This window comes from Bos taurus, chromosome 1, assembly GCF_002263795.3.
Source record: "Bos taurus isolate L1 Dominette 01449 registration number 42190680 breed Hereford chromosome 1, ARS-UCD2.0, whole genome shotgun sequence".
Taxonomy (NCBI): Eukaryota; Metazoa; Chordata; class Mammalia; order Artiodactyla; family Bovidae; genus Bos; species Bos taurus.
The window spans coordinates 65,042,172-65,069,186 of NC_037328.1; the positions used below are offsets into that span (position 1 = coordinate 65,042,172).

Below are 27,015 nucleotides of genomic sequence, written 5' to 3' on the forward strand. Positions count from 1 at the left end.
AGCACTCAGCATAGCTATCTTATACAGGCTTTGTCTACCTTGGTGTCAAAGGAACTGTGTCCTTTAAAGGCTTATTCCTTTATTCTTCTACTTGGGATGAATGCATTCCATCTAAAATAATCCCTCCTCATGCTGACAAGCTCCTTTCTACCATCCCTCTGGGCTCACACCCTCAGGGGAACTCCATTAACAGACTCTGTTTTTTCCAAGTCACTGTTGTCAGCCTGTCTCCTGGTCCAGATACTATTAATGCCCGTTTTTCTGTATGCTCATTCTCCCCCATCCCTAGAAAGCAAGGCACTCTGCAAGATGGGTTCAGTATTACCAATGTTCTCTGGCTGTATCATCTATCTCTGTCTGAGTAGCTCATGATTATGACAAGTGTCTCCGAAAAACACTTTGAGAAGCCTAGATGAAAACCAATGCCCCATGGAAACACATAAATATTTTATCAGGCTCTGAACAAGACTCTTACTCTTAAATATTTAAACCTCTTGAGAGCAGAATGCTCAATGGCTGATTAGAGTCAATTTGTACTGGGATGGGGAGCTGAGAGGAGGCAGGGAATACAACAGCAATGGCGGCAGCATTCTACAGTCTCTTTTAGGGACTGAGAAACACTGAAAGCATGCTTGAGGGCTCCCCAATTTGCCTGGACACGCATTTTTCAAGTGCTCCCCCTCTGCAGTGGGAGAGAGATCAGCACCCAGTGGGGCTGTCTGGAGAAGGCGCTTGCTGGGGTACAGGCAGGCTGCCATACTGGGCACAGCCACCATAATCTTGCCATCTTTCTCTCAGCACTGGTGGCATGAAGATTTTCACATAAAGTACATAGGACTTAAAATGAGGTAGACTCTATAAAATGTTCAAGGCAGCTTTGTTTAAAATAGCCCCAAACTGGAAACAACCCAAGTATCCATGAACAAGAGAATGGGTAAATAAAAAGTAGATATTCATACAGTTGAATACCATCTTGGAATAAAAGGAAATAAACAATTAATATACAACCACAAGGATGAATCTCAAGACACTGTGCTGAGAAAAAAGGCAGACATAAAAGTACATACTGTGTGAATGCATTTATATGATGTCCAGGAACCAGCAAAACTATAATAAAAGAAATCATAACAAAGGTTGCTTCTGGGGGGGCGGGTAACTAGAAAGGGGCATGAGGGAAATTTCTAGGATTGAAATTTTTTATATCTTGTTTGGGATGAGGGTTTGTCAAAACTAGCTCAGCTTCTAACATAGGATTCAGCTTCAAAGCACTGTGGGGATAAGAGTGGCTACTTATCTCCAGGATCATCATTTACCTATAAAATATTGATTAACCTGAATCACTTACAAGGACTTATAGTATTTTACCAAGGTTTATGCCACCCTTATGGGAGGCAATGTCTTATCTGTGTCATTTAATTATCTAATTAATTTGACAATTATTTATTAATTTATTAATTGCTTACAATATGCCGTGAATAAGACAAAAAATTTCTTATCCTTATGAAGCTTACATTTGAGGGGTGGAATATAGAGATGATTAATAAAGAAAGAGACATACTATTCAATGCCAGGTAATGGTAAATGTAGTGAAGAAAACTAAAGTAGGGTCAGAGGACAGGGAGTGACAAAGCGTGGTTTTGGATTAGGTGGTCAAGGAAGACCTGATGGAGGAGGTCACATTTGAAAAGAGTGCTGAATTAACTGAGGAAAGAAGCAGTGTAAATATTTGAGGGAAGAGTGTTCAGGCAGAAAAGAGCAAGGAAGAAGTAAAGTGAGGGGAAAGATATGAGGTCAAAGAGGCCAGATCCATTAGGGTTTTGATAAGTCCCGGTAGAGAGCTGGATTTTATTAAAAGTGTGAGGGATCTTATTTCACTGGAGAATGTTAAGCAGGGGAGTGATATTATCCAACTTATGCTTCCCTGGTGGCTCAGATGGTAAAAAATCTGCCTGCAATAAGCGAGAACCAGGTCCAATCCCTGGGTTGGGAAGATCCCCTGGCATGGCAACCCACTCCACAGTATTCTTGCCTGGAGAATCCCAAGGACAGAGGAGCCTGGCAGGCTACAATCCATGGGGTCGCAAAGAGTCAGGCACAACTGAGCGATTAAGCACACACATGTTTTAAGAATGGGAAAAAGGAAGCAATGAAGAGATATGCCTAGAATTCTTAGGGAAAAGTCAGAAGAATAAGATCCTTTCCTCCACTACTCAAAATGTTAATATCCTTCACACATCTGTTTCTTGACCACCTTTCAATTTAAGTTCTGTATGTCTGAAGTTTTTCACAATAAAATGTTGGAAGGGAAAATAAAAGAGAAGTAGAGACTTGAATCCCTTATCAAGCAGAACTCATCAGTAACTAAATGAGAATGTCATGGTTCTCAATGCCTTTCTGCATAATAAAGGCTCTCATTTTTAATGAAACATGGAACATTCTTTTCAACTTTCAAATCCTACTTCTGGGCCCAAGTCAGTCCATGGTCCATTGTCTCTGTGGGAAGGCAGAGCCTCACTGCTTCTTTCTTCTCTCCCCCCCTGTCCCCACTTACTCTCTAAAAACCTACAAGGGAGTAGAAAGAAACGCAAATTTGGGAGAAGGAGGGACTTTTCAGAGTTCTATACTCCCCCAACCCCATCTGGAAATGCCCTTATGGTCAAACAACAAAAAAGGAAATATTAAAATTCTGAGCAGGAAATAAACTGTTAAGCACCTACTGTCCACCTGAGAGAATCTCTTTCCTTCTGTCTTTATCACTCTGCCACTATTTTGAGAGTCTTTTAGGCTGGAAGTCTAGGCTGGAAGTTGCTTCACCCTACCCACCCCAAGTTTCCCCCGGGCCACAATTCTGCTTTCACTAGACTTGGAAGTTCTCTATCCCAAGGCCACCATAACTCGACGTCTGCCAGGCTCAACCCTAGACTTTAATGGGGAACAGGGAGACGCTAAAAGCTGGAGTGAGAGAAGAGGAAATACAGGGAGCAGTCTAGAGACAGTGATGGCCCTAAAGTGGAATTAGGTTGGCAAATTTGGGACCAGAGAGCCACCACTCGCCTCCCAAGAGATCTCTAACTCAAGCAAAGCCTGCCAAGGCATTTTATTCTCCAGACTCAAACTGCCTTGTATTGTGTACTACCACATCCTCAGCCATTTATCTCCATATCTATTCCCTCCAACTGCAGCAAAGGAAGAAGCTACTTACTGTTTTGCAAGCCTGGCTGCTACCCAGCCTGCAGGGAGGCCTTCTATGCTGCATTTAGCCATTGGTAGGAGAAGGCAATGGCATCCCACTCCAGTACTCTTGCCTGGAAAATCCCATGGACGGAGGAGCCTGGTAGGCTGCAGTCCATGGGGTCGCTAAGAGTCGGATACGACTGAGCGACTTCACTTTCACTTTTGACTTTCATGCATTGGAGAAGGAAATGCACTGGAGCAACCCACTCCAGTGTTCTTGCCTGGAGAATCCCAGGGACCGGGCAGCCTAGTGGGCTGCTGTCTATGGGGTCGCACAGAGTCGGACACGACTGAAGCAGAGAAAAATTAGTTTTCCTTTGCAGGCCTAGCTGCCTCATACAATTACATGACAAATTTTCCAGCTTTTAATCCACACTTCACGTAGGTATGGAATAATCTGATATTACCCTCCATACCCCGGTTAAAGGACTACACCAGGAAAAATGTTTCATTATAGGCTAGGACATAATTTGCCTATTATTCATACACGCACGTACCTAGGAAACCAACAAAGGGAAGAGAGCATGCCATGACGTCTCTCCCCACAGATTCTTATTCTAAAATGATAACAATAAAACTCAATTTTAAAGAAAAACTTCAAAGTTCATATTCCGCAGCGCCGCAAGTACACCAAGATATCCACCATTCAAACACCGATCTAACAAGTGGCCTCTAGTTTCAGATAGAGTTACAAGGATGCTGCAGCTCCCGGGCGTCTCTCTGCCCAGAACAAGGCAGTTCGACAGAAAGCAGAGCAAAAAACGTTCTGTATTCAGGACTTCACAACCCTCGTGAGGGAGTCCACCCTACTCGCCACCTGGCACCCTTAGGGTGCACTTCCCCCCCACCCCCCGACAGGCAGGTTTGGGGACAAGCCCCGTGAAGAGCCTCTGGAGGGTCTACATGCCGTTCTCGGATCCCTCCGTTTCAGGAGGCTATCGCCTGTTTAACAAAACAGAACAGCCGCAGCCGCTCTTCCCGACAAATACCAGTACGCTTCTCTCCTCAGGAAACTGCCACGGGCATCCCTGGTCAGTGACCCCGGGCTCGCCTCCAGTTTCTAAGATAGTTTCTTCACCGTTTCCAAAGAAGCGGCCCAGATTCTGCAAAGCAGAGAACGCCCTTCCCCCCTTTCCACTTTTTACTTCAGAGTTTAAGTCTTTGCCGTTCTGTGGACATATCTTGCCCACAGAGCGCTCCTACAAACTCCCGACTATGGGATCCTCCAGGGCGCGCCGCTCACCTCACCAGGTCCTGGACCGCCGAGGAGCGCCAGGCCCGCGGCTGGGCGGCAGAACGCCGGCGGTGCCCGGGTCTCTCGCGGGTTCGCGGGGCCGGAAGGGACGGGGAGGGGCGGGAGCAGTACCGCAGGGCGCCGCGCCCATCACCGCGCTGGGAGCCGGGAGGCGGGCGCGGAGGCGGCGGGACGGCGGCGCCCGGCTCTGCTGTCAGCGCGGGACGTCGGGTGCCTCAGGGAACACCCGGGCCGGGCTCTGGCGGGGCCGCGCCTCCCGCCCCTCTCCTGGCACCGCCCCGCGCGCTGCGCCGGACCCCGCGCTCGGCCGCTCCCGGCTGTGCGGCCCCGCGCCCCGCGCCTCCTTCGCCTGAACAGGGCTGCCCCGGGGGGTCTCGGCGGCGGAGAGGCAAGAAAGACGCCCATGCTCCAGTTCCCAAGAGCAGGAATTATGTCTGAGATTTTACCCTGGACTTTCCCCGGATCTCTCATTCTCTACAGCCAGACCCTTTCCTGTGGAACATACAGAAAGTGAGAGGGACCAACTTGATAATTTTATTTTACCTCAGAAGCTCTCCCTTCTTTTATATACAGCCCCTGTATATTCTGCAAGATAGTGGGATTTTTCTCCCAGCGTGGTTCCCACTTTCAGTTCCAGTGTTCTCTTTCTCAAATAGGTGTATCCCCAAGCCCTCAGCTGCCAGGCACAAAAGGTTTAACATCTTCTACCAAGGCCTGCCCTATTTACCTCAAAAAGGTTTGTAGAATCTTTCTCCTTTCTCTGCATTCCCATATTGCTGCTCTTGTTAAACTTGATTACCTTGGCCCGAATTATTTTAAGTTTCCTAACTGGTGTTCTTGTCTCCTGCCTCTTCCCACTCCCAAAACAGAACTAAGAATGCTGCTTTCCTGAAAAAACAAACACACAAACCTCCGCGGCCGCCCCCGACCCCCTCCGTAAGCCCCCTCTGCAAGTGGAATACAGTCTGAACTACTTTCACAGTTGGAAACCAGCTTACCATTCTAACCTTCTATCTGCTCAACACCTGTGTTCCAGTTATACTGTGTTGGGCCAATTGCCATTCTTTGAATATATCCTGGATGTTTAATGCCCCTGTGTGATTTGCTCACTCTGTTCATTTATTCTGGATTTCTCTTCATCCCCATCTTTACCTGTTGAATTGTTCCCAAACCTTCAAGAGCCTACTGAGATGCCTTCTTCTTTAACAATGTTCTTCCAGAAATTCCCAGTCAAATCTGAGAGATCAATTAACTTCTCTTTCCCAACATTCTGTGCTTCTATTACAACACTTACTAAGTTGGTCTGTATGTTACAGCTGGCTGTGTCCTCTTGGCTCCCCACTGTCATAGCCTGCAAGGCATAATATGTTTCTGACTCAACTTAAATCCCATGGCAATTGGCAACATGCGTTTTAAAATGAATAACCATCCTTTGGATGTATATAAACTTTGCTTATTGTAAAAATTCAAATAAATAAAAGTATAAGGAAGGAAATAAACCAACACACTGAAATAACCACTGTTAATGTTTTGATGATCATATTTTCATGTATATATTTATGCATATGTCCATCCATCATTTATCCACAAATGGAATTATCTCATGTATGTTATGTTTAGGATACACCCTTTTTTATTATTCTCTTTTCTTACCTGACTCTTCCCTCACTGTTCCCCCTCTCAACTATTTTAAAAAAGTTAAGCATGTTAATATAACCATATATATGTGTATTTTACAAAGTGAGGAATCATAGTGTAAACCCTTCTCTGCTTCTTGCTTTCCTCATTAAACAATGTCATAAAAATCCTTCCAGTTTAACTGGTATAGCACTGATTCATTCTTTTATTTTAGAGGCTGCATAATGTTCCACAGTATGGATGTACCAAAATTAACTCAATTCTTAAAAAATTTCCACTGGCACCAGTGTTTAAATAAACATCCTTTATGTGTATCCAAATGCCCTGGTAATTTAATTTCTGAGGGACTGATTTCCAGGTGTGAGATTGGTCTATTTAAAATGTTACTAGATTGCCTTCTAAAAGACCATAACAATTTACTTTACTTATTTTTTAGCTATTCTGCTAAATGAATAGTGATAATTTGTTGTTCCTTTAATTTTTATTTCACTGTCTACTAGTAAAGCTGTTTGTTTTCTGTTTCCCCTTTTGGATATTCTGTTCTATGAATTGTTTATTCATATACTTAGTTCATTTTACTTTTTGAGTTATGGGTCTTTTTCTTTTCGAAGTGTAAGAATTTCCTGTATGTTACCCTGCTTCTGAGATCAGACAAGATTGGGAGCATTCAGGGTGGTATGGCAGTAGACATATTATACATAGTAACTATGTATGTATGTCACAGGTTAACATGTCATGTGATTTGCAAATACTTTTCCCAATTATTCATTTACTTTTTGTTTAGAATTTAAAAACCAACTACAACTTATTCCAGTTTGTGGCAAGTTAATATCACATGCCTTAATTTCACAAGTCAACATAGCACTTGGAAAACTAAAATAGACTTTAAAGTTTCAAACTTCTTAGGGAAATCAATCTTCTATTTCAGTATTTAAAAAATTTGACATACCATCCTACTCTCTTATCCTTATCCCATACTCAGTCACTATTAATCCAAATTGCCCCATTCACAAATATACTTCTGTTTATAGTATAATATAAATTTCTATGTATTATTATCTGGCACAGTCACATTAAATAGACCATTTTGATTCTTTAATATTCTGTTTAACAAAATGTTAACCCATTTAATGGTCATCACTTATTTATTTTTGCCCAAACCCACTTATTTGGGAAAATGCCTCCCATGCAATTCTAAAGATCTGCCAGGCTAGAAACTCCTCTTTTGACCGTAATGGTGGGCATGACCCACACTAGAACAGACAGACTCTATGCTCCAGGAATTTGAATCCTTAATTTTAGATTGACATTGTCTTAAAATGACTATCCTTAATCCAAACCACTAAAATCCTCAGCTCTGCCTTGTTTCTTTTGATTGTATATATTTTTATTTGTTTAGAATTTAAAAACTAAAATTTATTCTCTTTGTGGGTGCCCTGGGCATTGTAATTAACATCCATACCTAAAATAATCTAATTTGGAGTAATACCAACTTAATTTCAATAGCATACAAAGCTTTGCTCCAGTGTAACTCCATCCCCTCCTCCCTCTTTTGTGATATTTTCACACAAATATTATTTGTATCCTTCTTGCACTATAAGTTCATCAACTCACTTTTATAATTACTTTTTCATTCAGTTTATTTTAAAATCAATTAGGAGAAGAGTTACAAACAAGAAATCAATTTATAGTGTTCTTTTGTATTTATCTACATAGTATGTTTACCAGTGTTCTTTATTTCTCAATGTGGATTTGAGCTACTGCCTAGCTTCCATGGTGGCTCAGATGGTAAAGAATCCACCTGCAGTGCAGGAGACACAGGTTTGATCCCTGAGTTGGGAAGATCCCCTGGAGGAAGGAATGGCTACCTGTATTTTTGCCTGGAGAATTCCAAGGAAAGAGGAGCCTGGCAGGCTACAGTCCATGGGATCCCAAAGAGTTGGACACGACTGAGTGACTAACACACTGCTGCTGCTGCTGCTAATTCGCTTCAGTCGTGACACTAGTGCCCTCTTATTTCAGCCTGAAGGACTTCCCTTAGCATGTATTGTGGGCAGGTCTGCTAGCCACAAACTCTTTCAGTTTTTGTTTCCTTGTAATGGTTGAATTTCTTCCTCATTTATATCCAATTCTGGATATAGAATTTTTGGTTGACAGGTTTTTCCTTTTAGTACTTTGAATATATTATCCTACTTCCTTCTGGCTTCCATAGTTTCTGAGGAAAGTCAGTTACTAATTTTACTGATGATCCCTTGGATGTGAAGAGCTGTGTTTCTCTTTCTGCTTTAAAGGTTCTATCTTTGGTTTTCTAAAGTTTGACTCTAATATGCTCAGTTATGGGTCTCTTTGTGGTAATCATACTTACAGTGTGTTGATCCTCTTGGATACGTAAGTTAATTCTTCTCATCAAATTTTGGAAATTTTAATCTATCATTTTTTCAAATATATTTTTGTCCTTTTCTCCCCTTCCTCTCCTTCTGGGACTCCCATTATGCTTATGTCAGGACACTTGATGGTGTCACACAAATCTCTGAGGTTTTCTTTTTCTTTTTTCTTCTTTCTGTTCTTCAGATTGCATTATCTCAGTTGACTCATCATCAAGTATGCTGATTCTTTCTTCTACCTGTTAAACCTGCCGTTAAACCCCTCTAGTGAATTTGTTATTTCACTTATTGTAATTTTCAACTTCAGACTTTGAACTTCATTCTTTTGTAAAATAATCTCTCTATTGATATTCTAGATTTTGTGAGAAATCATTCTCATTTTTTTAAAAAGTTCTTTATGCGTGATTTCTTTTAATTCTGTGACTATGTAATAGCTGACTTAAAAACCTTTAATAGTAGATAAAAAATGGATTGATGTTAGCACTGGAACTCTGACCAAGTTAAGCTCCTAAAGCTCCCCCACCGCCTGTCACTCATGCTAATCATTCTTTAAAAAAGATAGCCTCCATACTTCACCCTCTTGTCTCCTCATCTTGACTCCCTTTTAATTTTGTTCCACTTGTAATTTAAAAGAAGGCCCTGGATTTTTACCTTGACATTGACTTGAAAACCATTAGAATTCTCAGACTTCCCACTCTACCCAACTAGTGGCATCAGGAATTGAGACTTAGCACCTAGCTCAGTTTCTTAAGATGCTCCATGCCTAACCTCAAATTGACCTTCTAGTGTTGGCTTCAATTTGCATTACCAGGTAGAAGGCTGTGACAGGTTTGTGTATGGTGCATTCTAGAATGGACCATTATCAGAATGGCATACATACTTTTGTTATCTATCAAATGTAAGAGCTAACAACCCCTCCCTTTCCATAATTTCTTGCTTTGGTCCAAAACATAGTTCTGCTTTCTCAGAAGTATTAAGGAGAAAGCATCAGTCCTTTTTGTTCTTTCACCTCCCAGGGTTTCTTATGGGAAATACAATGATTTGTGCAATTGTTATTTTAGAAAAAGGTTCACTGCATATACATAGCCATGTTCTTCCTTCACTTTCTGTGGAATGATCTTACCCACAGGGGATATGCAGTCTTCTTGTCTTTATGCAGTAGACTAGCTAGAACAGACTGCATCTATATTTGTATAAGTTCTGCCTGTGCTTGGGTGGTTTGGTTCAATTTGAGATGAAGGAATGTGAAAGGTATATTTTGACTTCTGAACCAGGCTGTGTTCTCCAATCTAACATTTCCATGAAAAACTGATACCTGGGGAATTCCCTGGTGGTCCAGTGGTTAGACCTTTATGATTTCACTGCTGAGCACCAGGGTTCAATTTGAAGAGAAAACTAAGATCCCACAAGCTGAACAGTACAGCCAAAAAAAGCTGATATTTGGATTATAGTCTGATTCCTGGATTTATATTTCTATTGTTCAGAACTCAGAGGCAAAAGAGATGATTCTCCTTCTAGCATTCCAATTATTGGTGTTTATTTTGTGCAATGTACTGCTAAGAGCTATGAGAAATTCAAAGGATTATGTACATGATCCTTGCCCTTTAAAAAATTTGCATTTTTGTAGTAGAGCTAAGACATTTAAACAATAACAATTCAAATGAGAATGTCATCATCAGATATTTTGGAATCATTTTCTGTTTTAGTTTTGCTATCAATACTAAAGATACAGATGTTATGGTTTCTGTTTTCAAAGACCATATGGAACAGGGAAAGAAAAGGGAACGTGACTTCATTTAAGAAGGATAAGATTTCAAAGGGCAAATGTGGGAAAAGATATTCCAGGTAGAGCAAATAACATGAGCATGAACTTAGAGGCAAGGCTTTTCAGGTGCCAATGCAGGAGACATGAGACACAGGTTTGATCCCTGGGTCAGGAAGAGCCCCTGGAGGAGGGCATGGCAACCCACTCCAGTATTCTTGCCTGGAGAATCCCATGGATAGGGGAACCTGGCAGGAAGGTCTCACAGAGTTGGACATGACTGAGCAACTGAGCATGTGTGTACACACAAACTCAGAGGCAAGAATCAAGGTAAGCAGTTTACTTTTGATAGAACTGGAAGGATCTTTGAGGAAAGCAATGAAGATAACTGGACAGGTAGATTGGAACTAGACTGTGTGGTTTCTTGATTTCTGGCCTAATTAGAGGCATTAGAGCCTAATGGGGTTAAGTGTCAGTGACTCCAGGTAGAAAAGAAATCTCCCAATAGAAGACGAATGTCTTAAGAGGGGGGAAATTGTCCCCCAAATAAATACTTTCCTTTGTAATTTACTTGTTATACGGTTACAGAATATCAAAACTGGCAAAGACTTTAGAAATATTCTAGTTCAAAATTCTTATTTTTAAAATGAAGAAGCTCAGAGAGATGAAGTTAATATTCAAACCAAAAAATCTTAAAGGTGATGCTAATGTGAGAAATCTACTCCAAGAAATAAAAACTGCAACAGCATCATTTTTGGAAAAGAAGGGAAATGCTCTTCAGAATTCCAGTAACACAACAGGTAATTGTGGTGCTGGAGAAGACTCTTGAGAGTCCCTTGGACAGCAAGGAGATCAAACTAGTCAATTCTAAGGAAAATTAACCCTGAATATTCATTGGAAGGGCTGATGCTAAAGCTGAATACTTTGACCACCTGAGTGATGAGCCGACTCGTTGGAAAAGACCCTGAAGCTAGAAAAGATTGAAGGCAAGAGGAGAAGGGGGTGACAGAGGATGAGATGGTTGAATGGCATCACTGACTCAATGGACATGAGTTTGAGCAAACTCTGAGAGATAGTGAAGGACAGGGAAACCTGGCATGCTGCAGTCCATGGGGTCACGAAGAGTCATACACAACTTAGCAACTGAACAACAACAACAAAAACTATTTCAGGAACACAAATTGAATAATTTCATATGAAGCAAGTGGGAAGATTTCTGGTCCTTACATGTATGGATACTGATCTTGAGTGAAACAGGAGGACTGAGTCATAGTAATTAGTAGATTATTTTTTCATGTTACAGTCATGTCCCTAAATGATGCTTAGGTTAACTTTTCAATCCCCATCAAGTCTTTAAAGGTAAGAGACATCTTTTGTTGGTGCTTGCTGAAATCATGGGAGGCCATTGGAAAGGGCTGCCATTATGAGTCTTAGCAAGGAACCTGTCTCCTAGGCCTTACTTGTCAGTCAGTTCCATGGGACAGGCAGAAACAAGATACAAAGGGGAACATCTGTGGGAAACATAAGTAAACATCATATTAAGAATAATTAAATTAATAAAATGGACATTCTCCAAACCACTTTCGTCACCAAATGCTTAATGCACTGTGGCCCCACACAGCCAGAGGGAGAGTTTTAACGTGTACGAGACTCCCTGAAACTAGATGTCCAGAATCCAAAACAGTTGATGCAAGCTGCCAGTCCTTTGAGGTTGAGAAGCTTTCTCATTGTCCAGCCTTTCTTGGGGATAGAAGTTGAGAAGGGCAGCTTTAGTGCTCTTAAGCAAATATTTTTCTGTTTTGCTTTTTTAAGAGACAAATTTGTTTATTCATGTATGATACAATTCACCAATTTTAAACTTTACAATTCAGTAGTTTTTAGTATATCCACAGATATGCACAACCATCATCATAGTCAATTTTAAAATACTTTTATTACCTCAAAAAGAAACCCTAATTGATGAGAATGAAATGTAGAATTACTATATAACAATTGCAATTCTGTGTATATACCCAAATGAATTGAAAGCAGGAATTCAAACAGATATTTGTATACTCATGTTCATGGCAGTATTATACATGAGGCAAAAGGTGGAAGCAATCTAAATGTCTACGAGCAGATGAATGGATAAACAAAATATTGTATAAACATACAATAGAATATTATTCAGCCTTAGAAAAGAATAAAAGTATGACACATGCTATAACATGGATGAAAATATTATGCTAAGTGAAATAAGCCAGTTACAAAATGACAAATACTATATGATTTTACTTATGTGCAGGGTCTAGAATAGTCAAATTCATAGAGACAGAAGTAGAATGATGATAGATGCTCTGGAAATGTTACTGAAACAGTATGGAAATAAAAAATTTAGAGTGTATTTCATAATTTCTCCATATAGGCATATCTTCATTTAAGAATATATCATGACATTTTTCATGTTAGCTCACAAGAATTTATTTCATTGTTTTTAACAGTTGTTTAGTAGTCCATTACATGAATGTGCCATTATTTGTTTTAGTATTCTCCATTGATAAAATTTGAGTAGTTTCTACTTTTTCACTGAAATGACACAATCAAGATATTTACACTGTTTCTTTGTACTAGTATTTCCTGGAAGTGGAATTTCTGAGTCATAGGTTATGGATATACAGTGTTGTGTAATCTGCTTTTTAAAAAACCTATTAATATATTATGAACCTCTTTTCAGGTCATTAAATATTTAATTTAGCTGCCTAATATAATTTATGGAGGTATTAAAATTTATTTTTCCAATCTCCTAACATAAGGAATTATTTCTAGACTTTCACTAGATTGTTTCATTATAAACAACTTTGCATTAAACATTAGTTAAATCTTGGCATGCACGCTTAAAATTATACTCTTAAGATGAATTCCTAGATATAGAATTGCTCTTTCAAGGAGCATGTATATTAAAAGTAATAACTTTTATTATTTTTCCTTATTATAGAAGTAATATATAGTCATCCTAGATTAGAAAAATATAGATAGGTAAGAAAATCAAACACGAATAACGTCACTATCCAGAGGTACCCATTGGTAATGACATGGAGCTGGTGGTGGTTGGCGGTTTAGTCACTATGTCGTGTCTGACTTTTCTGACTCTATGGATTATAGCCCACCAAGCCCCTCTGTCCCTGGAATTTTCCAGGCAAGTGTACTGGAGGTGGTTGCCATTTCCTTCTCCAGGGGATCTTCCCAACCCAGGGATCAAACCCATGTCTCCCACATTGCAGGCAGACTCTTTACCAACTGAGCCACCAGGAAAGCCCCACTGCTAACTGTCTGTCTGCATACTTTTTCTTTACACAAATGCTGCTTTACACAAATACACAAAGCAGTATATGCTGCTTTGAATCATGTATGATAAGCATTGTTTCAATTATCTCCATCACTACTTTGAACATCTGTACAGTATTCTGTCTTATAAATGCACCAGAATTTATTTGCTAAAGTCCTTATTGCTGGGTATTTAGGTTCTTAATGTACATATTTTGAAAACTTTTCAGGTGAATGCAGCATACGTGTTATGTTAGCTGCTCAGTTGTGTCTAACTCTTTGCGACCCCATGGACTGTAGCCCACCAGGCTCCTCTGTCCATGGAATTCTCCAGGCAAGAATACTTGAGTGGGTCGCTATTCCCTTCTCCAGGGAATCTTCCTCACCCAGGGATCAAACCCAGATCTCCTTCATTGCAGGCAGATTGCTTACCATCTTAACCACCAGAGAAGAACATATGGGAGCAATCATCTCCCTGTCAAGAAGCCCTGAACAAAAGTTCCTGCCTGTTTGTGGACTATGGGCCAGGGGGAAGGAGAGAGAGAGAAGGGCTAAAAGTAAAGAGGTACTGAGTCAAAGCAGAGAAAAGTGCCCAGAGTTCAGTCAAGGCCCCCAATGAGCAGGACTGAGTGGAGACATCTAGATTAGGAATGTAGCTATGTGTATGAGCATGGCTGGCTGGATTAGGGAGAAGGAAGACTGGGTCCTTGACTGCAACTCCCTCCAGAAACTTGCAATGGATCGGCAGTGTATAGTCCGGTGTGGGAAGGGCAACTTCTGTCCATGAGGCCTGCCAGGCAGAGCCCTGCAATTTTCAATGATCAGTTCTAAAATATCACACATAGGATTTTGGCCTGGAGCTGAACTCTTCAATAAATAAAGACAAAACTTGTCCAGCATCCGTCTGCACCAGAGTATGCAAGAGTGCCAGTAGAAATGGAAGTCTGTCAGGGACTTGGTAGAGAAGCCTGAAATGATTTCTTTTGTGGTATATAAACTGACATCTGTGGGCAGGACAAAGAATTCCAGCATGACCAGACAACTGAATGAGCCTGAGAATCCTAAGTGGGCTGAGCCAGGATCTGATGTAATGGGTCCCCTCCTTTTGGGAGATGAGACTGAGTCATCTTCATTATCCACTCAGCTGAGGGCTCTACTTTTGGAGTAAATTCTAAGCACATGTTGTGTGAATGTTTGACTCTGTTCCAAGACCTCAGAAAGTTATAACAGCCTAAATTTATTTTTTCTTAAGAAATAATCTATTTTGGCTTGTGCCTCTTGAATTTCCTCTAAACCTTTTGGATATTTTTAGCTTTCGCTGTTTCACTGAGTAATGGATTCTCTCTTTCCATTTCCCACTATATATACTGCATGTATTCAATTTTTCTGCTTCAAGATTCAAATACTTTGAAATGTAATGGAGAATAAGCATTCTTATCCTTATGATCCTTCATGATTTAAGAAAACTTTTATCCCATCTCCTTTCAGTCTTCATTGTTTTGACTTGGTTTATTCCCCCTTTTTAAAAAATGTGTTTATTTTTTATCTATTGGCCACACAGCACTGAAAAGTTAGTTCCTTGACTAGGCATCAAACCCAGGCCTCCTGCATTAGAAGCCCAATCTTAACCACTGGACCGCCAGGGAAGACCCTAGTCTATTCCTTCTTAACCCATTAGATGGATGATTCTCAAGCCTTCTGACTACCAGAAGTGGACATTCCCATTTCACTAAATTATTATTGTAATTACTACTACCACTGTTATTATTTTAGTATCTGTCATAGGGAAGCACGATTATATGTTCTCAGAGAGGGACGCATAGTTGAATAACGTATGGTCCCTGATGAACCTACTATTCTCTTCCCTTGACCTATAGAAGTAGCCCACTGGACCAAGTCTTTTGAGCAGAGATACATAAGACATTCCAGGTGGACAATCTCTTCACTAGGCCACAGGGTTGTTTGACTCTTCAGTAAGGAACATAGATAGAAATTAATTTTCTTAACTCTTTTTGTCATGGAAATAGGTTCCCATAAGGGTGACTGTGGTTAGACCTCACAGTTCTAACTTTTGCCTAGAGATTCTCCCTCAGTGTAAGAAGTTCTGACACCAACTGCTGAGAGTTAGGCCAAACTTCACAGGTTAAGGGCACAGTCCTCTGTAAGACTGTCCTTACTTCAAACACCAGCTGCAAGTTCAGTGGTCTCCAGCCCACCTTCTTACTCACTGGCTGCAAACTTAGGAGTTTCCACTGTCTTCTCAGGATTGATAATATTCTGGAATGACTCACAGATTTCAAGAAAGTGACATACTTACAGTTATAATTTTATTATAGCAAGAGGATATAAATAAAAATTAATGAAAGGAAGAGATATGTAGGGCAAAGTTGGTGGTGGTGATGGTGGTTTAGTTGCTAAATTGTGTCCAACTCCTTGCCTACCAGCTTCTTTGTAGCCTACCAGGCTCCTCTGTCCATGGGATTCTCCAGGCAAGAATACTGGAGTGGGATGCCATTTCCTTCTCCAGTGGATCTTCCCAACCCAAGAATCAAACCAGGGTCTCCTGCATTGTAGACAGATTCTTTACCAAAGCTACAAGGGAAGCCCCAGGGCAAAGTTGGAAGGTTTTCAAAAGCAAAACTTCAATCATCTTCAAGGATGCATTGCCTTTCTGGTCAGCACATCAGTGTGCAACAATATATAAAACAAAATAAAACTCATCTGAACTTTGGTTTCCAGAGTTTTTACTGGTGTTTCCTTATATAGGTATGATTGACTGAAATATCATTCATGTGGCTGAACTCAATCTCCAGACACTTCTCCTACCTGAAAGTTGAGCTGATATAATTTAAAACCCAATCCTCTAATCATATGGTTAGTCTTTCTGGTATGTGAAGCCCACATCCTGAGCCACTTCATTAGCATAAACTATCAGATATGATCTGAGGGGCCAACCACAAATAATAAAGACACTTATCACTGAAAATTTCAAGAATTTGGAAGTAATCACCCAGCATCTACAGACAAAACCCAGTTAAATATCTTATTATACACCTTCCTAAGTACCTCAACATTATCCTCATAGGGTGCTAGCTTCTCCTCTACTCGCCAGCATTCACAACAGATCATTTGCCTTCTGATAGTACCTGTTCTCAGAGCTGACAGAGGCAAGACATACTCTGTAGCTAATTATTAGAAGTCAAGTATATACACATAAAATAGCCCAACATCTACACAACAAATAATCATATGATAGCAGGGAGATTGGGACTCTGTATTCCCAGTCTGATTTCTTTTTCTTCCTGCTCCTATAGAAGACAAAGTTAACTGAGAAGGTTGGTTCAACCAGGAGCTTTGATCTTCAGAAATGTTGAAGGGAGACTTCCCTGGTGGCCTGGTGGTTAAGAATCCTCCTGCCAATGCAGGGGACACATTGATCCCTAGTCCAGGGTTTGATCCCTAGTCCAGGAAGATTCCACATGCCATGAGGCAACTAAGCCTGTGGGCCACAACTACTGAGCCTGTACCCTCGAGCCTGCGCTCTGCAACAAGAAAAGCCATCACAATGAGAAACCCGCACACCCCAAATAGAGAAAGCCCAAGTGCAGCAATGAAGATCCAGCACAGCCAAAAATAAACAAATAAATAAACTTTTTTAAAAAAGAAGAAGAAATGTTAAAGGGAATGTTAGGGAAGTTTTGGCAAACAGGCATTCCCATTTGCTGTTGATGGTAGTGTGCATCAACATAACCTTTTTGGAGAGTAGTTTGTAAATAACTAAATGCATGTAACAAGAAATTGAGAGGGATTTTTTCCTCTTCCTAAATCGCATTTTAAACCCAAAGTTCATACTATTGGACACTAGGTAAGAAAAACTACAGACATATACATTTTCAAGACAGCCATCAGTCACCTTGAGATGGGAGTCAAATACTTTCCTACGGCTTCTGGAAGGAAGCAAAACTGGGACTCCTATCATCAACATACCTCAACAACATGCTGAGTCAATTTAAGAAGACTCAGAAAGAGTGGGAGGAATGGTCACTGGTGGTCTTGTGAGAAAAGACAACCATGATCACCGTGAGCAGCTTTTCATTCTTATTTGTGAGTGGGAAGGAAGGATGCTCCCTCCTCCTTGAACCCAACTGAATGTAACTCCAAGGGTGGCAAGGACACTTGGTTGTTCTGTGGGTTGAGAGGACCCTACAGGAGGTTTCTGGGCTTGAATTATCTTGCCAGTACTTCATCTAAGAAAGTTACCCACTCAGCGAGCGACAGCCGTGAATTGGACCCCCGTGGTCCAGTGGTGGGTGCTCAGGAAGAGGCTGAACTACAGCCATGTTGCCCATATTGGGGATCGTGCAACAGAGGAGGCCTCGTGAGACACCTCCACAGAACTAAAGATCTTGATGCCTGCCACTCAAATAGCATCAACCATCCACCTGGTCAGCCAGAGAAACAGCATAGCCAACAAGAGATGTTTAAAGTCAAGAAGAGTTTGCTTTATTCCCACCTCCATTCCTCCTCTGTTCTATCATTGAAGGAGTCCTTCCAAGTATCTCAAGGGAAAAGGAGAGCTTTGAATCAGCTTTGAAGTTTTAAATGGACTGGAAAGTTATGGAATCTGCTCGAGACGCCCTTAAAAGCCTGAAGGGTGTTCAAAATAACACAGTTGAAAATGATGGTTTGAGAAACAAAACTATTTCATGTTTAGACTCTACAAAAAAGAGTCTTTAAAATAAACGAGTTACATGCATATGCCCTTTGATCCTGGAATTCCACAGTTAGGAACTGAGACTAAAGATATAGTAATTAACATATGACATATTATATATGCAAGGATGGTTATGGCAGCATTATTGGTAATAGAAAAAACAGCAGTTACAAAAAGAAAAAAATAATAGCAACAAAAAGTTAGAAACAATATGATACTATCAATAGGATACTTATTAAATCAGTTATCTTATAAACACAGGTTTAAAAACAACAACAAAAAATTGAGGTAGAATTATATGTGTTGACATAGAAACAGTTCCAAGATATTTTTTTTTAATTTTATTTTATTTTTAAACTTTACATAATTGTACTAGTTTTGCCAAATATCAAAATGAATCCGCCACAGGCATACATGTGTTCCCCATCCTGAACCCTCCCAAGATATTTTTTTAAGTAAAAAAGCAAAGGCAGCACAATGGGCATAAATCTTTAAAATTAAAAAATCTGCTTGTATAAATATTTTTAAAATATACAGTACATATTGTATATTGTTGTTTTTTAGTGGCTAAGTTGTGTTCAACTCATTTGTGACACCAAGGAATGTAGCCTGCCAGACTCCTCTGTCCATGGGATTTCCCAGGCAAGAATACTAAGTGGGTTGCCATTTCTTTTTCCAGGGGATCTTCCCAGCACAGGGATCAAACCCGTGTTTCCTGCACTGGCAGGCAGATCCTTTACCACTGAGCCACCAGGGAAGCCCCACATACTATGTATACTGATATATAAATTAAAAATAATTCTGGAAGGATCCACAAGAAATATGAGTGATTTCCTTTGGCACAAATGACAAAGAGACTAATTTTTCATTTGATACCTTCAGGTGCTATTTGAATTTGTTACTAATTTTTTTAATGTGAAAATTAAATAGGTTGTACAACAATGTGAATGTACTTAATGCTACTGAACCACACACTTAAAATGGTTAAAATGATGTTTTACGTCATGTCTATTTTCTGCAATAAAAATGTAAATGAATGTAAATTCATTTTAAATAAAAGAAATATCAAGAGGAGGATAAGGAGCTGCAAGAAGAGAGAGAATGTGAGAAAGCTCTGAGCTGGCAATAAAAACAAGTCCAGTGCCTTGTCTTGGGCTCTCAAAGAAGGCTCCTGCACAGGAGGCCTCCTGGGGCTTTCATGGAAGGGGTTTCAGAAAGGAGCCAGGATATAAATATTTGTCCGGAGTAAGTTTGGGAGGGGAATCTGGTGATTTTTCATTTTCATAGGAGTTGTGGTTACACTTTGCACTATTCTATGAAATTAAAGAGCAGGAGGATTTATTGGGCAGCGTGACCAGTTTTCTACCTGAGTAACCAAGGGTTTGACTTACACAAAGTCCGGTATAAAACCGGGGCTGGATTCATCATGGATGAGACACTGCCCTAGACTCATGAGCTCCCAGAATATCAGTGCTGGAAAGGGCTTCGGGTGGACCCTTCTTTTACTTTAGGACACTGAAACCAGGGAGTGACACATCCTGGTCCAAGTCACACGGAAGCTCAGTGACTGGACTAGGATTCTAACTCAGATCTCTGGGCCCTTGGTCAAGTACTGTTTTTCTAAAAGTGATACCAGCATTGTTGTAGTTGACTTAACTTGTTTCACTCAATTTCTCTTCCTGTTTATTACCACTGCTCCCCAGATTTGAAGGTCTAGTGTTTGGTCATTATTCCTTTGATGCATTGCAGGATTCTCATTGCTGATGTTCTAGAATGTTTACACTGTATTCCATATGTGAGATTATGGTTTTGCACTATTTTTCTTCAAATTTATGATGCATGTTGTTTCATGCTTTAGAATCTCTGAAATCAAGGTGCCACTGACAATTGCCATAGGCCAGGCCTAAGTTGTGACACAGCTGTTATTTCTGTTGCTTGTGTGAACTTGTCTGAAACCTTCCATTGACACCTACAGCAAGAGTAAGAAAGAAGTGGCATCAAAATTTGCCAATGTCAGGATTTTGGGTGGAGAAGGCAATGGCACCCCACTCCAGTACTCTTGCCTGGAAAATCCATGGACAGAGGAGCCTGGTAGGCTGCAGTCCATGGGGTCGCTAAGAGTCGGACACGACTGAGCGACTTCACTTTCAATTTTCACTTTCATGCATTGGAGAAGGAAATGGCAACCCACTCCAGTGCTCTTGCCTGGAGAATCCCAGGGACGGGGAAGCTTGGTAGGCTGCCGTCTCTGGGGTCACACAGAGTGGGACGCGAATGAAGCGACTTAGCAGCAGCAGCAGCAGCAGCATTTTGGGGGGAAAAAACGCAGAGACAGCAATGGACCCTTTTCTAGAGAAAGGCAGTATTACCAATGCTTTGATGGTACAGTATTTTACAGAAAACACAGACATCATCAGCTTTGGATTGAAAAGTGATTCAGAAGAGCTTGACTCTGAATATGAAGACTTTCTTTTTTATGATGCACAAGAGTGATAGAAGATAATCTTTTAAAATAAGCCTGTGTGCTATGCTATGCTAAGTCACTTTAGTCGTGTCCAACTCTGTGTGACCCCATAGACGGCAGCCCACCAGGCTCCCCCGTCCCTGGGATTCTCCAGGCAAGAACACTGGAGTGGGTTGCCATCTCCTTCTCCAAAATAAGCCTAAATTTGAGTAAATTCAAAATAAAAATTCTAAGTCCTAAGTGTTTTTGTTATGGTACATAAAATAATATTAATTTTGCCATCATTGGCATATTAGATGAAATATGTCAACTATATCAAGCTTTGATATTAAATCTTAAAATGAATAGAAGAGTCCTATTTTTTGCTCTAGGTTTTGACCATTTAAAATAACATAAGAATTAACTAAAGGTCAACTAAGGCTCAACTCTGAATTCCATGTAATCCTGGGGTCTTTCCAATGCAAAGTTTTAAAGTACATTTCAAGATTTTCTGTGTGAGGTGGTCTATTTATATTTATCTTAGTTTAGGATCCATTTTGGTAATTTGTATTTTTACTAGAGAATTTCCCATTTTATCTGGGATTTCAGTTTGTTGCCATAAATTTCTTATGCTTTAAATTTCTCCTTCTCTGTCATTTTCTACAGAATTCTTTTTTTCTTTCTACAGAATTCTTAATTTTATCTACTTTTGCTCAGCTTCTTTTTCTTAATCAAAGGGGATCTTCCTCATCTTTTGCAGAGAAAGGCATTTATATTTATTTGTAGTATCTACTTTTGTTCTATTTGTTTAGCTTTAATCTTAATTCCCTCTTCCTAATTTCTTTTGGTTTACTTTGTCACTCTTCTCTGCCTCCAGTTTCTTAAGATAGAAACTACCCATATTTTTTACATTATTTTCTTTAATAATTAAAACATTTAAGATATAGATTTTCTTCTAAGTACAGTTTCTGCTGTGACATTTGGGTTTTGGTATAAAGTGTTCTCTTTTTCACTACTTTATACTTTCCAATTTTGTTTTGATTTCCTCTTTGTATGGTTTTTGGTCATCCTTACATTATTTGTTTTCAACTTTATTAATATCAGAGAATGTGGTTTTAGAATCTGTTAAAGTTTTCTCTGCAGTCAAATGAATGATTTTTGTAAATATCCTATGGGTACTCAAAAATGTTTTGTTGCTGTTGTTCAAGGGATATTAGATTCTTTACATAGGTATGACATTAAATTTAATGATTGTACTGTTCAACTCCTATGTTATCCCATATTTTTTATATACTAGATTTGCCTAATTCTGAAATATATTAAAGTTTCTGCTATAATTGTTTTTTGAAATTCCTCTTGTATATCTTATAACTTTTTATGATTTCATAAATCATGGCTAAGGTAACTAGAGTACTTAACTCTGTTATATTTATATCTTATATAACAACATTTTGCTGTTATATTGTTTGGTATTTATGTTTATACATTCTCAGTCTATGACGATCTCTATTTTTTACATATATCTCTATCAGTTCAGTTCAGTTCAGTTGCTCAGTCATGTCAGACTTTGCGACCCCATGGACTGCAGCACGCCAGGCATCCCTGTCCATCACCAATTTCTGGAGCTTGCTCAAACTCGTGTCCATTGAGCTGGTGATGCCATCCAACCATCTCATCCTCTGTTGTCCCCTTCTCCTTCTGTCTTCAATCTTTCCCGGCATCAGGGTCTTTTCCAATGAGTCAGTTCTTTGCATCAGGTGGCCAAAGTATTGGAGTTTCAGCTTCAGCATCAGTCCTTCAGGACTGATTTCCTTTAGGATGGACTGGTTGGATCTCCTTGCAGTCCCAGGGACTCTCAAGAGTCTCCTCCAACACCACAGTTCAAAAGCATCAATTCTTTAGCACTCAGCTTTCTTTATAATCAAACTCTCACATCCATACATGACTACTGAAAAAACCACAGCTTTCACTAGACAGACCTTTGTCAGGAAAGTAACGTCTCGGCTTTTTAATACACTGTCTAGGTTTGTCATAGCTTTTCTTTCAAGGAGCAAGCGTCTTTTAATTTCATGGCTGCAGTCACAATCTGCAATGATTTTGGAGCCCCCAAAAATAAAGTCTGACACTGTTTCCATGAAGTGATGGGACTGGATGCCATGATCTTAGTTTTCAGAATGTTGTTTTAAGCCAACTTTTTCACTCTTCATCTATACTGATCCATTATTCTAAGTTTTGTTGCTCACTACCATCTCCTTCCTTCTTTATCACCTCATGCTCTGTTATGGCTAATCTGTTTTTTGGCTGGAGCCTTTTCTGAAGTACTTTTGTTAGTGGGAAATGTAGCAGTTAGTTTCTGACTTCTTACATATCTTTACATATCCTTACATATCTGCAAGGATCATTCGTTCACCCTGACAACTGAATGTTGTCTTGGGTGGTCATGGATCTCGAGTTGCAGTCCTCTTTTGTCAGACGTTTGTAGATGCTAATTCTCTAAATTCTAGCTGCTGGTAATAAGATACAATGTCTGATTCTATTTTCATTATAATAAGGGGCCTATTTTTTCTATATGGAAGCTGGTAAACATTTCTTTTCTTCCTTAGATTTCAGGAATCTTATCAGGATATTTGTGTGTGTGTCTGTGTGTTTTCATTATTTCAGTTTGGAACTTAGAAAGACCATTCAATCTATAGACTGAGGCTATTTCTTGTTCCAAGGAAATGTTCTCCTTTTCTATATTTGATTACTGCCTTTCCTTCATGTGTGGCTTTTTCGTCATCCTGATGTCCCAGTATTATATGCTAAGCCTCTTGGAGCTCAAGAGCAGAGCCATTCTCAAGAACAGAGCTATCCTTCTCGTCTATTCTCTCATGAGTTCAATTACATTTTATCTTTGCTCTGTGCTTTGAGGTACTTTCTCCATACTTTCTCTTCTAGCCCACTAATTTAGTCTCAACAGTGACCATTCTTTCCTTTCATTCATGCACAAAATTAAATTGGAAAATCTTTTCTTCCCTTTCTCTTTCTTCTACCCTCCTTCTCTCCCTCCCTCCATCCTTTTCAATTTTTTTTCCTCTTCCTCCCTCTCTCCCTGTCTTTCAGCTCCAGAGGCCTTTCTTTTTTCCAGCATTTCTATCTTTCTGATATATGCTTTGTCTGTTCTGACTGATCCTCCTTTCTGCTACTATTGTTATGTCCATTTTTTACTCAGCGGTGCTCAGGGCTGGCAGTGAGTTTCCTCAGAGGCTGCGGCCTTAGATATTGTGGAAGGCAAAGTGGTCTCTCTTTGAACTTCCTGTGTGGAGAGAAGCTGTCCACAAGACTCGACTGAAGCAGGGAGGGAGATGTACTGTTTCCTGTTCATAGATTCTCTCAGCCTCAGAGGCAGGGAAGGTACAGCTCACTATTCAATTCTTTCCTGCCTTCTTCAGACCAGAAAAATCAACCTTCATCCTTAAGATCAACAAGATCTCTCAGAGCCAAGTTTTCCCTAGCTTTAAGAGTTTATTCTACCCCTGGGCATTTCCAATGGTGGTCTCTCTTATTTATAGTCTTTGATAAGGGGATCCTGGCACCCTATCTTCCCTCTGAGACTCATTCAAAGCCTAACTTTCATTCATACACTCATAGTCTTAGCTGCCACTCAACAAAAATATCGGAGTTGCTAGTTAAAGAGAAGGCAACTCTACTTAAATTGCTATCTTCTCAGTGTTCTAAATCTTAATTACTTACTAAGCTCTTGGAAAGCATGACTGCCTCTTGTGTCCTCCATGTCTAATCCTGTGACCTACACATCACTATTATAATCAAGATGGAGAAGGAGAAGGGAGGAGAAAAAGAGGGGGAGGAGAAAAAGAGAATGAGGAGAAAGGAAAGCAAGATACAAGTACTAAAAACCTTCAGTGATACAGCTATCTTTTGGAGATTAGTTCTTAGTGCCAAGGGATTTCCTTAAATCACCATTTGCATCTTCACAACCTTCCCACTTTCCTAAGTGCCCAATTTTATGACAGCATATACCCATGGGGCCTTGTTTTCCTGGATCTGCTAGTATGAATGATTGCCTAATCCTGACTTGGTGTTCAAGCGCAAAGGAAAGAGATTAGATGCTGACTGTTGCTGCTGTTTAGTCACTAAGTCATGTCAAACTCTTTGCAACCCCATGGACTGTAGCCTGCCAGGCTCCTCTGTCCATGGAATTCTCCAGGGATGGAGTGGGTTGCCATTTCCTTCTCCAGGGGATATTCCCAACCCAGGGATCAAACCCGCGACTCCTGCTTGGGAGGCAAATTCTTTACCACTGAGCCACCTGGGGAGCCCTAGGTGCTGGATACCCGAGACTAAAGGGCATGTGTAGGAAAAGCACTCTCATCAGGGGAATAGGCTCATCAATGACAGGCAGGTCCCCCCAAATCTTGATTTGAGAAAAAGGGTATCTGCTTTATGTTAGATCAAGTACTCAGCCTTTGCTCTAAGATGGCTTTGGCAGTGCATTTCTCAAGGGAGAAAAAAAATCAATAGTACCACACAGTGAGCCCAGTGCTGTGTGTAGCATCACTCAGCAGCTCATTTATTCCTCTCTGGTCCGTGTGGTAAAGTGAGAATGACAGGCACATTCTGCATTCTGTGCTCAATGACCAAACTTCAGTCTTTGGGTGTGCATGTGTATATTTGCATGAGGTATGTGTGTGTGTATGTGGGGTTGTTTAAGGATTTGGACTTCTCTGAATGTAAATACTGATTTGACCCAAATCAAGTTCCTCTCCTTAATGGTATCTTAAACAGATTATATTTACCTGAGAGTACAAAAAACAAACAAACAAAAAGTAAAAAAGTAGATCTTCTCTTTGGGATAGTTTATAACAATTACCATGTTCACAGACACATATGATGATTTATATGTATATAAATATACAATCTCACTTTGGTTCACACATCAGTCACCAACCTTCATCACAGGGAGATCCATGAAACACTCAGGCAAGTGTCCTTTTTTCCTTCTGTATACATCAACTTCTGTATCTGTACTAGTCAGTCTGTTTCCTAGTCAGGAACACAAGTCAGGGAGATTCTTGAAAGGGTCACTGTCAAGAATTCTCTTTTCTCAACTCATCATAGCTTTATGTACAGTTCTTTTATTATTGGATTTATATCTCATCTGCACAGAACTGTGATCTTGCTGTTCTTTCATTTTCTCTTTATAACAGATGTTTCACAAACCCTTAAAAAGGCAGGCATGTTGGAAGTGTGACTCCTTCTATAGTGGTGGGAGTTTTGGACTGGGAGAAAGGATAGAGAGAAGGTACTGAGAGGAAGGGAACAGCAGCATTTGGGAGCCAGGCAAAGGCTCTAGGACAAAATAGTGCACACAGGCGTGTTCACAGACACACACTCTGGTCTTACCAGTGTCATTGTGCCTTTCTGCTGACATAGTTTAACAGTTGCCAAAGGGGTACCTTCAGAGACTGCTGCTGCCAGTGCTCCTGTCGCCCCGGTGAGCCACTGCTGACCTGCTCCTCTGCAGTATATCCTCCAACACTAGCAGAGGAAAGGCTGTATGAAGACATAGTGAGAAGAAGCTGCCTGCAAGCTAAAGAGAGGAGCCTCATCAGAAACTAGCCCTGCTGGCAGCCTGATATTGAACTTCTAGCCTCCAGCACTGTAAGAAAGCAAGACTCCAGCTTCCCTGACCTTCCCTGAGTTCAAAGAGCAGATTCCAAAAATTGCTAATCAAGAAAGGTGCAGGCACAAAACCACTTAAGGCAAGATAAAAAGGACTGAGAAGCTCAAAACTGGGAGACTACCACCTGAGACCCTGCAGGCACCCTAATCTCGGCAGTAACCCCACTTTTTTGAAACTGCAGAACAAAGAAGAATGCAAGACTGTCATTGCCTTGATCCTTATCACACACCCCTTTCTGACTAACCTTTCCCTGTTTACCAGGGAGGGGAGCAGAGTTCTGGAGGCACTAGCCTACTGTGTTTCCCTTTTGCCTAGCAAAGGAATAAAGCCACTCTTCCCTCCCCTCCCCCAAACAGTTTGACAGATGCTTTCATATCAATCTGGCTAGCACAGATCACAAGAACCTTAGGAAATACTTTCTCTAGTGACAGTTGCTAAACTTCAGAATTGCTATATAAGTAAAATTTTCTCTAAGGTATTTAAAAATAGGATAGGTTCTTACCCTGATGGTTGAGCTGTCCTCTGCGTAAAGTGGTCTGATGAAGACTTCTCAAACTCTGTCAAATCTTTGATTCTGCAATCACTTAGAACCACAGAGA

The 27,015-nt window shown here is 40.4% G+C and overlaps 2 protein-coding genes across 3 annotated transcripts in view; one reads left to right on the top strand and one right to left on the bottom strand.

The window, feature by feature from the left end:
* The window catches only part of GPR156 (G protein-coupled receptor 156), a 108,696-nt gene extending 104,130 nt beyond the window's left edge, over nt 1–4,566 (bottom strand). Inside the window, exon 1 of one of the 2 annotated variants that reach the window (XM_024991005.2) lies at nt 4,478–4,566. The gene's annotated coding sequence lies outside the window, so the exon portion shown is untranslated. The remainder of the gene's footprint in view (nt 1–4,477) is intronic. The other variant, XM_015471544.3, reaches the window with a different exon arrangement.
* LOC101906506 (uncharacterized) lies at nt 4,138–5,446 on the top strand. The gene is made up of 4 exons (XM_059889775.1): nt 4,138–4,225; nt 4,429–4,999; nt 5,146–5,225; nt 5,359–5,446. The coding sequence occupies exons 1-4, from the start codon at nt 4,138–4,140 to the stop codon at nt 5,379–5,381; spliced, it is 762 nt and encodes a 253-aa protein (XP_059745758.1). The 3' UTR covers nt 5,382–5,446.
* The last annotated feature ends 21,569 nt before the right edge of the window (nt 5,447–27,015 follow it).

What these genes read in the sequence shown, in the direction of transcription:
- LOC101906506 (XM_059889775.1), top strand. Translation starts at nt 4,138, where the DNA reads ATGCCGTTCTCGGATCCCTCCGTTTCAGGAGGCTATCGCCTGTTTAAC. An exon ending in TCCTGTGGAACATACAGAAA is followed by an intron (nt 5,000 to 5,145) that starts GTGAGAGGGACC and finishes TTTCTCAAATAG; the next exon opens with GTGTATCCCCAAGCCCTCAG. An exon ending in GCCCTATTTACCTCAAAAAG is followed by an intron (nt 5,226 to 5,358) that starts GTTTGTAGAATC and finishes CTCCCAAAACAG; the next exon opens with AACTAAGAATGCTGCTTTCC.